Source organism: Alternaria dauci, chromosome 10, assembly GCF_042100115.1.
Source record: "Alternaria dauci strain A2016 chromosome 10, whole genome shotgun sequence".
Classification (NCBI taxonomy): domain Eukaryota; kingdom Fungi; phylum Ascomycota; class Dothideomycetes; order Pleosporales; family Pleosporaceae; genus Alternaria; species Alternaria dauci.
This window is the reverse complement of record NC_091281.1, coordinates 958,626-971,197: the sequence shown is the minus strand read 5'-3', so window position 1 is coordinate 971,197 and position 12,572 is coordinate 958,626. Positions and strand designations below refer to the sequence as shown.

General features: G+C 52.8%; 4 protein-coding genes across 4 annotated transcripts; 2 read left to right on the top strand and 2 right to left on the bottom strand.

The window, feature by feature from the left end:
• Nucleotides 1–183: 183 nt before the first annotated feature.
• On the bottom strand, nucleotides 184–1,509 carry ACET3X_009736 (uncharacterized protein; the record flags this gene model as incomplete). The annotated part of the gene is made up of 1 exon (XM_069455884.1): nucleotides 184–1,509. The coding sequence occupies one exon, from the start codon at nucleotides 1,507–1,509 to the stop codon at nucleotides 184–186; it is 1,326 nt and encodes a 441-aa protein (XP_069302569.1).
• Nucleotides 1,510–3,297: 1,788 nt separating this feature from the next.
• Nucleotides 3,298–4,263, top strand: ACET3X_009735 (uncharacterized protein; the record flags this gene model as incomplete). Its single annotated transcript, XM_069455883.1, has 3 exons — nucleotides 3,298–3,488; nucleotides 3,548–3,681; nucleotides 3,759–4,263. The coding sequence occupies exons 1-3, from the start codon at nucleotides 3,393–3,395 to the stop codon at nucleotides 4,261–4,263; spliced, it is 735 nt and encodes a 244-aa protein (XP_069302568.1). The 5' UTR covers nucleotides 3,298–3,392.
• A 99-nt stretch (nucleotides 4,264–4,362) lies between these two features.
• Nucleotides 4,363–5,268, bottom strand: ACET3X_009734 (uncharacterized protein). The gene is made up of 3 exons (XM_069455882.1): nucleotides 5,184–5,268; nucleotides 4,713–5,105; nucleotides 4,363–4,660 (listed from the first exon to the last, which is right to left on the bottom strand). Exons 1-3 carry the CDS (start codon nucleotides 5,188–5,190, stop codon nucleotides 4,608–4,610), a joined length of 453 nt encoding a protein of 150 aa, XP_069302567.1. The 5' UTR covers nucleotides 5,191–5,268; the 3' UTR covers nucleotides 4,363–4,607.
• Nucleotides 5,269–5,412: 144 nt separating this feature from the next.
• On the top strand, nucleotides 5,413–10,398 carry ACET3X_009733 (uncharacterized protein). The gene is made up of 3 exons (XM_069455881.1): nucleotides 5,413–5,526; nucleotides 5,575–5,678; nucleotides 5,731–10,398. The coding sequence occupies exons 1-3, from the start codon at nucleotides 5,467–5,469 to the stop codon at nucleotides 6,338–6,340; spliced, it is 774 nt and encodes a 257-aa protein (XP_069302566.1). The 5' UTR covers nucleotides 5,413–5,466; the 3' UTR covers nucleotides 6,341–10,398.
• Nucleotides 10,399–12,572: the final 2,174 nt, after the last annotated feature.

Sequence of the window (12,572 nt, the reverse complement as noted above, 5' to 3'; positions counted from 1 at the left end):
ATATATCGCAAAAATTCCGGACCCCTGACGCCACAAACACCACTTCTATCCATCGTAGTCCGAACCAGCCAGTATGAAATATCGTGAGGGAAAGGTACCCACAAGATGAGGTAGGTGCGAATGTAAAGGAAAATTTTCGTACCCGACGCCCAGCCCCACCCAAACCCACATCTCGACCACGACCTAGACTACAACTCTTTCATAAGTTGGCTGGTCGACTTCAGTCTGCGGCGTAGACGCCGTAGAACTCGGTGTTGACCCCCCAGAAAACAGGCTTGAACTTCTTGACCCAACCGGTGACAGCGCATACAAAGATTCGTAGTCTGGGGCAAACTCTCGTGACGGCTCTCTTGGTGTGTACTGCGGGAGTGGCTCAAGGTCTTCGCCGTCTTCTAGTTGTAAAGGCGGCAAGCGGTCGCGGGGTGTGCGAGGTAGAATCATCAGTGCCGTGTTGGAACGGATGGTGAATTGCTGATCGTTGTATTTGATGCCGATGGATATACCGAGTGCGTATCGCCGGGTGATGGAGTATGTTTTGAAGGTCGGGACACACTCTGTGTCATCAATGAGACGGAAGTTGGACGTCAAGGTTGTCGTTTTGTTGAATGGGATCCGTTTGTTCATGTCGGTACGTGATATACAGGTAATGTGCTTCGATACAACGTCCTCGGGATCCATTATAGTGTGCCCGCACATCGTTGTAGAGTAGGTCGAAATGGTCACTGTCAGGGAGTCGATGATGCATTCCCGCTCAGCGTGATTGGCGGGATCTCGTGCGTTCAGTAGGCTGAGCGACAACGGCATGTGTTGTCCAGGAGCGACCTTCTCGGGATGAAACAAGGTAGGAACGATCCGAGGCGTCGAGTTCATAGAGACACCAGAGAACACTTTCTTGACCCGCGATTCTTCCTTCTCTTTGTGTGGTTTCCATGCTTGCGTGTAGAGCACAGAAGATGTAGCTTCGGCTCGTTGTGGCACGTCGACTTCGGATCTTGGATGGTACCGCAGTGTGTGCTTGCACCTCTTGGTGTCCATCGAGCCACTGATAACAAGTCTGGCCTGGACAAAGTATGATATCTGGGCTGCGCCGCCTGGAACACTAGTCTTGAGGTGGAACGAGGGCGGAAGTGGATGCGGCTCGCGAAGATAGTTGGAGCCATGTGCCATCCGCTTGAAGTGTGGTTCAGTAGACTCTGGGAAGACAAACTCAAAGTCCCATGAGTACTTCCTCGGCTCCAGGGTGCGGCAAGAAACTAGTTCTTTCTCGCGGTTGAACAGCCGAATCTTCTCTTCGTAGTCGTGTCTTTGCGCAGGAGTGTCGATTTTGGTATTCACATGTAAGGGCCTAGACGTTTTGGTGACACAACTTCCAGCAAATATAACTTTCAGCGATTCAATTTCTTCCTTCTCTTCTACTGCCAGTGAAATATTCCCAGTGACCTTGTCTCCCCGTCGATACACCCTATTACTGTCGCCATCAACAACGATTCTCAAAGTTGGCACCGTCATTTTTGCAGAGAAGAAGAGGGATGATCAGCAATGCAGGGAACTTGCAAGGCTTAAGAGTGCATGAATGGGCGACAATGATTCGCGGAGGTTCCAGACACGCGGTTATCGGTGCAGACCGAACTAGGAGAACGATTGCCGGGGTAAGACTTATGCCAAGGACGAGCGGATTTGCTGGGCATGCAACTGAGATATGGACAACGGAAGATGAAAGGGCGAACCCGCTTTGGAAGGGAGGCTGAGTGCATTGGATATTGGGCCTATATGTTGCTTACCGTTGGCTTTGCGCGTGCCTTGCCAATTCGAACGTGATCTTGTTGCCAAGGATCTACCATGAAGCAGTTGGGATGGAGGTATGATGTCTTGTTATGTCAGGCCTTGTGGGGAAGGGATGTTCGTTGTAGGCGTAATCGTGGACCAAGCTACCCGTTTCATCCCATTATTGATCATGATCATCCATGAATTAGAGAGCATGCATCGCACAGTCTTTCGAGGCCCAACTGCCCAAAGCTTTCTTTCGCCATTCTTCCGCAAAGTGCTGGACAACGGGATGCAGCCAAGGAGGCCACGAGTTCTTGGCTGGTAGTCTGGATTCAGCCACACTGATACCCCAGATCCGCCCCCGCTACTGGTAGACTCTGTAGCAGAACCGTCGATATGGTATAGAGGAATGTGTGTATCCACATACTCTCCGCAGTGCAAGATCTCGAGGCGAAGTAATCGGTTAGAACGCGTACTGCGCGAGCTTTTGCGAGTCATCAGTGTGTCAAATTTGCAGGGCAAGGAGTGGAATGGGTAGTACGCGGGGTCTCAGCTGGAGGCGTGCCACATTCAGCAACGCCGCCCGGTTGGTGCTCGCTTCGAGACTGGTTACGCTCAGAAGGTCCTTGGCCCTCCACAAGACGACGATTGACGGATCGATTTGCCAGAGCTGCTCGGTGAGAACAAGACTCCAGGTGCCCACGTCTTGGAGAGCAGGTTTATTATCCGCTTCGCCTCAGTTATCTCACAAAGGCGGTGGATTGGGTATCGGGCAGTTAGAGGCTAACAGATGCGAAGCAGATGAGCTAGAAGTAAACACAGTGTCAGCGTTAGGCTGTGGTGGTTATAGATTCGGAGGAACGTTCGCTCCAGGTTCTAGCTCAGTGGGGTGTGTTCGGGGCAGATTGCGCCCGGGCGGGCACGTGGCCAGGTATCGATAAGGGTCCATGCCATTCGCAAGCGCATCTTTGCACTGATGCTTGAAATGACTTAATTGTGCTATCAGATATGCCGAGTGTGTCCTTCAAATAACAAGTCCGCTCGATCTAGTTGGAGAAGGGGGAAATGTTCGACTACAAACTCCCACTCTTTTCACATGCTGTTCCTTGACACGAACCAAAAGACACTTCCAATTGTAAGCCAGATGATGTCTCTTGAAAGGGATAGTGTCAGCATGTCCAAGAGTTGCCTTTTTTTTCTTTCATGTCTAGCAGTTGATAATTTGTTGCTCTATAGAAGATGTTTGCACGCTCGCGGTGTGTTACGAGATTTGTATCCACCCGACACTTGACAAAAGTTCATTTCCGGCAGAGCTATAACTCGTGCCAAAGTCTGAATTTACAGAATACACAAGAAGAAACGCGCTAGAATACATGAAGTGTTCGCCATTGCCTGTAATGTGATGACGACTGTGACATTCGTGATCTAGGGCAGTCTTCGTCCTTTGGTAGCTACAATCGCGCCCAGACCTCAACGCGTGCTCACGCGTCAGGGTCCACTAAAACTATCTACGAGGCCATCACCTCCACGCTCACCACTCACCAGTATACTCATTCCACAATCGCATCTCCTACTGCTCAAACGACTCGGTTTTCTCACCAGAACGTCTGGAACCACACCAAACCATGCCACCGAAGAAGAGTAATGTGTCAGCGGTGTCAAATGAAGACAGTCCCGCAACGCCCAGATCAGCACCGCGAGAGGAGAGCTTAGGGGTCGAGGTTTGTCGCATCATTTGACAGGGTGTCGGGCTACAACATGGCTAATAATGCGATTGCAGGACCTGAATCTGCCAAAGTCTATAGTGCAGCGCCTGGCAAAAGGCGTGCTGCCACCGAATACCCAGATACAAAAAGATGCGCTCCTTGCCATGAGCAAGAGCGCAACTGTGTTTGTCAACTACATCACATCAGCGTACGAGGCCTACCGATCTGTCATACACAATATGGATGTGGATTGCGACAAATGGACGTGTACTAACAATTGTCCAGCGCGGCAGAAAAGGCACTCGCCAGCGGCAAGAAAACCGTCATGCCGAAAGATGTCTTCGAGGCAATGACGGAGTTGGAATTCGGGTTCTTTCTCCCCCGCCTCGAGGCCGAAGTCACCAAGTTCACGTCGATACAAGCCGACAAGCGGAATACGTACAGGAAGAAGGTGCGCGAAGAGAAGAAGGCGACGACTGGCGCCACCGACGTTGCTACCTCAACTCCGGCAAAGTCTGCGGAAAACGGGGACGTGACAATGGAGGGTGCAGATGATGGTGGTGGTGAGAGGGCGACAAAGAGGGCTAGACGGGAGAGTGGGGATGTTGGAGAGGGAGAAGTCACGGAAGAAGAGGTGGACGAGACACAAGACGTGGAGGACGAGGAAGTCGAAGACGATGAAATCGAGGAGGAGATTGTCGGAGATGAATTGACAGAAGACCCGCTCGAGGAGAAGGAGGACAACAAGGACGACGATGACGATGACGACGACGGGAATGAGAGCGACTGAGAAGTCAGACGTGTCTGGTATGGCTGGGAAGATATCACTGCATGGAACGGCGTTTAGGATGGGAGGGGTCTGAGGCATTGATTGAAAGCAGATCAATACAAAATCTGAACTGAATGTGCCGTGTTTGATGAGACACTGTGCTGGGGCTATCTGAGCCCGTGGGCTGTCTCAATGTATACAGTCACTGCACTCGACGTCTCTGTGAGGCTCATAATGTCGGACTGCCTGGACGCCGCGCACATGCTGCAACCACGACACGAGTTGCCCAACGCATATGGTATCATGATTGTAGTCCTTTACGCGGGTGCTTCAGTGCTCATCACGAGCATGTTTGTATACCACCTTCAGCGCTTCGTCTTTGCGGGTATGCTGGCATCGAGCGGATCGCCGTAACGCACTTTGCGCTTGTTAGCATGCTTGTTGGCCACAGGCGAGTAGGAGACACTCACATCTGACCATGTTGCTCTTGTCGACAATGTTGTCCAATGCCCTCGCCTCTTCCTCGCGCGCCCTGGTGTTCTTCCACTCAAAGCCCGGCTGGTCTTCCGGCTTGCTCCACTGGTAACCAGTCTCGGCGTCTTGGTGTGTACCGCTCCCACCCGTACCGTTGCTTGTAGCTGCTTGCGCCATGCCGGTAGACAGCGGACGCTTCCCGTTTGAGTTGACGCCGAGGGTCTCGCGGGTGGTGGCTTGTGAGTTTGGTGGGGAGATTTCGCTTACGCCTGCGAGGTTGGCATTGTGGGGTGTGGCGGGATTGTTGGGGAGAGCTTCGTCGGGGAACATGTCATCGTCCGAGGCAGCATTAGTGGGCGACGATTGCATGGTGGAGTCGCCGTCGCGGTCTGAGGAGGGGGTGCGTCAGGTAAATGCTCAGTCATAGGGAGGCCATGGCGGGTGGCTGGCGCGGAGACGTGACTTACCCGACATGTTTGGGAGCTTTTACGGGCGGATTTGGGGCGTGGTGGTGGCAGTCGGTGCGTTTGCGACGCGGGTTGCTGCCCGCGGTACGAGGCAGCAGTGAATGACATAGGCGTGGAGCTAACCGCGGCCCGCCGCAGGGGTCAAGGTGGGGACCCTTGGAAATATTGGCGACATCATACCTGTGCGACACAAGCCCTTCAACGCGACTCGACCCTCTGAACCAAGACACCAAGACCCCCCTCTCTCTCTACAGTCGACCCACACACCACGTAGCTCTGCATTATGCCGCCCAAAAACACACTCGCTGACGCCTGGGACGACGACTGGGAATCGCTCGCTGATGTACATGTGCCCCTCTGTCCCCTGGAAGCAGTCGCTTACACCCTCTAGAAAGAAGACGACAAGCCTGCACAAGAGCAGCCAAAGCCCAAACTCACAAAAGCCCAGCTCAAAGCTCAGCATGCCGAACTCAACAAGCAGCTCTGGCAGGCCGCGTAGGTTTGCCAATCTCGAACCGCAGACACGACGTCTAACTAGCTTCAACAGCGAGAACCCTGAGCCGCAGTGGTACCCTGAAGTCCGCCCTGCTCCTGTAGCGGCAACCTTCAAGCCAAAAGTCACGATGCTTGCGCGCAAGCCCACCCCTCAAGTCCTCTCCCGCAACATGGCTGGCATGAGCCTCGATGACGACGATAGCGAAGAAGAGCGCCGGAAAAAGGCAGCAGCAGACTTTGAAGAACGCAAAGCACGTGCGCAGAAGGAGCGGGCAGAAAAGGAGCGCAAGTACGCAGAAGCACGGGAGCGCATCTTTGGCTCGCAAGCTGCTTCCGCCGCAGAGGACTCGCGCAGCAACTCTCCCAACAAGGCTACACGAGGCAAGGGTCGCGGACGCGGTGGAAGAGACAGCCAACCTAGGTCGAGCAACGAGCAATCTCCAGCACGAACAGCAGCTCCTGCACGCCAGCTCTTCGACCCTACATACTCCCCGAAGCCCGGCTCCGTGTTTATACAGAAGAAGGAATCTGGAATCAGTCGTCCATCCACACCAAACACACAAGAGAAACCCGTTCGTCAGCCTCAAGGACCCGCAAGAGGCGGCGGGCGCGGCTTTGCACCAAGAGGAGGCTATAGTGCTCAGTCAGGTCCGTCAACATGAGCTTCCCATGGTTTCCGTCATACCGACAGACCTTCTACGCGCCGATTCCTTGGAGCGTGTATGATAACTGAGACCCGTACTGGCAAGAAACGGGGCCACGCACAAATACGTGATAGCGCCGCTACTACCGAGACCTCCTCCCGACGAGCACTAACATGGTGGCTGGGCTTAAAGACACTCGCGCAGAGAACAGGAGCAGCTCCTGACAAAAGGCACGTAGTCGATCTAACGGCGATATTTTGGAGCCCCCTGTATCATCTGTGGTATTGGAACCATCGTCCCAGTCATATCCCAATAGAAGAGTCGCTTCTGCCGGCGACATGGATGCGCGGTCACACAACAAGAACCCACACACTTGTTTGTGACGAGCACGAAAGTCCAGAGCAGGGAGATCAATACCAATGACCTCGTCGAGGAGAACCAAGTGGCAGGTGATAATACGCGCGCAGAGGATCAAGTCGTCGAACGAGGACGCACCGAAAAGTAGTGGACTGCAGATCAGCAACGCAAGGCAGTCGAGGAACGAAATGTACGGAGAAACGCTTTGCAGCAATACGTATGGCCTTGGGCACATGCAGGAAGAAGAATACTTATCGGAACAGACATGTGCTTTTACGCTGTTATGCTCCTTGATTATGCCGAGTAGGTATTGGTCCAAATTCGGGCATATTCGAATATCCAAGTGGAGATGCAGTGTACAATTACTGAATTATTGTGCAAGTTCATGGTCTGAGAACAAAGAATACATAGATACTGCTTGAAAGAGAATCCCGAGCCGAACACCTATCAACTAAACTTACCTCGTTCAAATAATGGCAAGGGTTTGTCCCAACACATCACTACTCACAACATATTCCCATAGGAACACTTGAGCCAAGCAATATCAAACCAGCCAACTTGTCTAGCGCGTATAAAAGCCCCTGCGAATTCAGTCTAAACCTCTTCAACTGACTTGGTGTAATCCACGCAAAATCTATACTCTCCAACATCATTCATCCACTCAAATGAACTGTAGACAAAGTCTCTTGGACCAGAGGATTCCAGTTCGCTATCCAGCGCGAGGTAAAAGCTGGCATTCTGGGTTTCCAAAAACTCGCGCAAAGACAGAGCCTCGACGTGCATGGGTCGCATGAAGCTTGCAGAAGACTCAGCGCCTGCCTTCATAACCGAGGTAATTCAAAAGCCGCGCATGAAGTGATTAATCTTCTCGGCAAATGTCCCGCTGAGCGCAGACAAATGCAACGTATTCGTCCAGTGCTACCTCTTGCCTAACCCATACACGTTTGGACCATGAGCGCACAAATAGAGCTTTGATTGACTCAAATGATGGAGCTGCAGTTATCTCGCAACGAGAGTGCGTCAGATAAGTAAGTAATTCTCCGAAGTCTTCGGAGTATTTCTCCAACTCTTGCAGAGCCAAGCCACTCCTGTCCGCTTCTAATCCAAGCCAGGCAAGAACTAACACGGCAGATGCGAAAATGTCACCCATTCGCTAGGCTTGCATGCAGGTGCTCTTCTTATTCGAGTTGTTTTGGTCAATGCAAACAGCGTCTATCCAGAATACCATAGTCTTGTCCTCTTCTCGGAGGTGCTCCAGGGCTATAGCAAGATTCTCAGTAGCATGGAAAGTCTTGTTGCTAACCATGATCGGGCGACGATTCTCAGGGTTGCCCCAAGTGTATGATAAGCTGGCATATTGGGGCGCTTTCTTGTCAATATCCGAGAGGAGCTCACAGCGAGCAATGGTCTGTCCATTGAAGTCGATACTGTGACTGTCCGGAAGCAGATACAGATACTGGAGTTCTTTGCTGACGTCTTGAAGTGGTCGCTGCTTGAACAAGTCAAATATTGTGGATAACAAAAGGCTTCAAGTCCGTGATGTTGGTAAGCGTCACTTTGGGAGCGATACGACATTGCGGCTGCTCACGCGCTGAGAAGTGCGAGAAAGAGGGGAAGGAGAGCGTACGAGGACTCATAGTGCGTATCACGCAGGTATCTGGCAGATTAACAACCTGTAAACTCTGAGCCAAGCCTTGAAGGGAGCCTGTGATCACCCCGCCCTCACGTGAGAGTCTTCCAATTTGGTTGAATGTCAAGCTGAATTTGGCAACGTGAATGCTAACAGAACAGGCTCCACTTCACAGAACAACAGTGACGAAGCAGCTCATCCTTCCAGAGAGTCTCACATGGACAGTGCAACCAGAAGCCGATTCTTCCGCTCAGAACAGGGACGGTGTGGTAGTCGACCAAGAACTCGGAGAGTGACGAAAGCTTACACTTTGAACTGTATCGTGTACGATAGCGGTCCTACCAAGACAATTGCACTATTACTGCTGTATGACGAACTTGGGCGAAGGAAGGACCTGCACAACGTCTGGCTGCCGTTAAAACGTGAGGCGTAACCAACATCCACTTTGCATCCGAGAGACCTGTTCTATGCTAGAAAACATCAGATGGTAGTGTCACAGACACGGACCGATTTTGGAAAGAATGCAGACGTCCCATGGTATGAAGCGAAAAATTTGATCTTCACCGACTGTGATCGTCATAGCCGCACGGCAGGGAGAAAGCAGGGCTTGAGACGAAGAGTGTTTGGCCGTGAAAGTGAAGCAACAAGCAAAGAGGAAGATTTTGTATACCACCAATGATCGGACATGGAGCCTAGTCTTGCGATGCAGTACATAAGCGTAACTCAATCACCTCACGCGACAGGTCTAGTCCGCCCAGAAAGGCCCGTATGTCGGCGAGTACAGAGCTTAAAGTACTATTCCTTACACATGCATCGGATAGCACCTTCCCCCTCTCTTCCGGTACCGAGTGCCCCTCGGAACGGTCATCGGCGCAGTAAGGACCTGTGCATCTTCAGGTACCAAACACTAAGGGTAGTCCATGGATGCTTTTCGTAGCAACTCAACACCCTCCCGCGGCTCTTTGGACGGCTCTGCATGCATGCAGCATACATAATGTCCGTGTAGATCGTCCTGTCGTATGGTAGGCGTGACGAAACGTTTCAGTTAGCCCATCCGAAGTATCGCGATCGTCGCAAGCCTCGTCATCCACAGTGCTCGTGGTTGAGATAGCCTCTAGGCAGCAGATACAGTACAGCTGAAGCACTGTCCTTTTCGTCCCGCCCGGCTGCCGCAAAAGGAAACAAGACCGTTATACGCGTCCTAGAGGTCGGCAAGACGGTGGTGGAGATCATGAGTCCCGGTGGCGTATTGCGATTCTGCGTAGTCATTGGAGAGTAGACAAATCCTCCTCCACAGTCAAGGCAGAGTCCATGATGATTGGCAGGAGGAACGCATGCGGGTGGAACACCGCCTCACGATACCAGCAGACGGAAGGCGGAAAGGAAGGACCTTCTCACCGACGAAACATACCAATAACTCAACACGCTGATCGGAACCCGTACTCGTTGCCTGAACGACGCACGCATTCAACAGACGATATCAATTTGGGACTGGTACCTGGAAGAGCCTCATGCACCATCCATGCTTGAACCTTGCTGGAAAGTAAACATGGCGGTGGGCGGAAGCTATGACGCAGGAAGAGAGGAGATCCACCTGTCTAAACTGCTCGTCAATGCATGGAGTTGCTGGGAGAAGCCTGGCCTCCATATAGCTCGCTAAGCCTACAGGCTTCTTGCCTATAGCATGACTCACCGCTGGAGTGGTGCTTTTTCGATGAGCGGACGGCTGCGGAAGCGCGTGATCTGTGGAAATGTAAATATGTGGCGAATTTTTTCAACAGCATTCACAGGACAGCGTAGCTAAAGCTGTGCCAGGAGGAGTTGAAGCTGTTTCGGTGGAAGAGTCACTATCCGGGTGGCGAGAGTCGCTAAGTGTTTCAATTGTTCGCTCCGCAACTGCTTTGACTGAAGCGGTCAAATCGGAGCAGCGGTAAGGCCGGCGGCGGTGACCTGGCCGATCGATGGGGACGAAAAGTAAGACGAAGCGGATGGAGACGGTAGTGTCTGGCATCGGACATGAGCCCCATGGCGAACGACTGCGGACCCTAATAGTGATCAGTGACGAGGCGTGTTGCGCGTTGCTTGTAATCATCCGTCCGACGTCCGTGATGTTGACTGTTGAGGCGATATTGCGCCACAGGGGACGGCGACGTTTCGCTTGTGAGATCCCTGCAACGCACATGATTACCACGCATGTGACTCGGAGCGCCCATGCCAAGCGCGTGCACCGCCACACATGGTCGAGTCTGCGCAATACTTACAATTAGCATGTATTGAATTTGCAATACCAGAGCAAATCGTTGGGGCTGGATGGATTATTTTAGGAGGTGCGTCATGCAGCTAGACCGCTCGCAGGTCGACGACAGCTGCGCAGCCTGCAGTCGTGGCAGACTAACGTGATTGTCTGACGAATCCGCAGCGCTGCAGTCTCGAGCCTGCACCCATAGGGCTGCGCAAACCTGTGCGATGCGTCATAGCGATTGTGGTTAGCATCCATGGGTATCGCAGTTGCTTCCATCCCGCTGCGCGTTGGTATCGTCCTAGTGGTCGTCTTGAAGGCAAGAGTGTAGAATCACGGGCGCCTAGCACTGCAAAAAGGTCCACTTGGTAGAGAAGCCTCATTCTGATAGCCGTCCATGACGATAAGTAGCATGCAGGCGCGGAGTGAACAGTTCTGCAGGTTATGGGGAGTCATAGCAACGCATGATGTTGGTGGGTGCGAAGGATTACGCAAGGTGAGTTGTCTGATAGCAAAGTGGGTACCTGGAATTTTGACTGTTTTGACGGAACCATTGTGCGAGGCTCGGTAGGAAGGCAAACCCGATGAGCCACAGCGACAAGGCCCGAGGTAATCCAATAAGGGCCGCGTATCGGGGTCAAAATACAAATGAGAAGTGTGTGCCGAGAGATTGCAAGGAGCGTGTTGACGGGAGATACCAGACGGCATGCGACCAGGGCGCAGGTATTCATGCACAGCACGGATACAGGCGTTCCGCCGGAGCCAGTCAGATTCAGCGTGCGAGGTAGTTGCGCTGCGAACTTGCTTTATCGAGCCGTAGTAGATGCGAGCGGGGAGAGGCAACCATGTAACCGCGACCAGTTACTTTGTAGTCGATAGCTTTGATCGAATCAAAACGGCGCCGGCGCAGCGATATGCAGCCGTAAGTGGGCCGTTTATCGACAGTACCATATGCCTTGGAAGACGAGTGCAGACATTCAAAGTAGCGGTAAACAACGAGGCGCCGCCAGGCCAGCGACCTGGATACGCTGTGAGACAGTCGAAAAAATTTTCACGGGCGGGAAATTAGCTTCGTACAGTGATCAGAGGCAAGTTCGAGAAGGGATCCGAGCGATAGAGTGCGGCTCTGAGCGGACGACAGGGCCAGGGCCCTCCCCTAGCAGTGATAATCAGTCCCAAGCGACGCGGGACGACGTTGAATGGTGGACCTGCCGCTGTTTGGGGATGGAAAGAGCTTCGAGCCATTGTAGCGTTTGGACTAGGCAAAAGGTAATTTTCCCTACGAATGGGGTAGGTGTGCAAATGGTCGCAAGTCTCAAAGAAACGTTGAGGGCGGTGTTTGGAGATCAACAAAGACTATATTGTTCGCTCGGTAGCTGGGTCGGTCACGGCAGGATTAGGTGCGCACGATGAGCGTGTGGGAGCGAGCACGGGCAGAATGGGCCGTGTTGTTGCATCCGCGCTGTAGCGAGCCGCGAGTCCTGCCCAACGACGGATGGGGAGGGTGAAAGGGTGGAGTGGAGCTTTGTTGGGTGCAAGGAGGGCCGTTTGAAGAGAGTTGAGCAGCAAACGAAACACGCTGAAAACGGCGACAGCTGGATGCAAGGCGATGCTGCACAGCATGTGGCACAGCAAATCAAGGGAGCAAGAGAGCGCAGTGGTTGCTTACGCTAGCCACGCTCAAAGGGGGGCATTTTACGATGGTGTGTCGAGGATTACGGGCATATAGCGGGCAACATGTGTTTCCAATATTACACACCCAAAACAGAACAAATACAAAACAGGCCTGGGCGCGCAATGCCCGGCCGTCAGGCATCAAGCAGAGGGACTGGATGGTATGCGTCGGTAAGGCCTTCTCTGGGTGGTCGAAGTCGGCGGCAGTGTGGTGAAGAGTCATTCCGTCAGTCAGTCAGTCAGTCAGTCAGTCAGAGGCGGATGGATGGACAGGTGTACAGTAGGGTAGGGTTCGGGGCTAGCTTCCCAGAATACTCGTGGGCAATATGGGCAGGAGGCACGGCACCAGC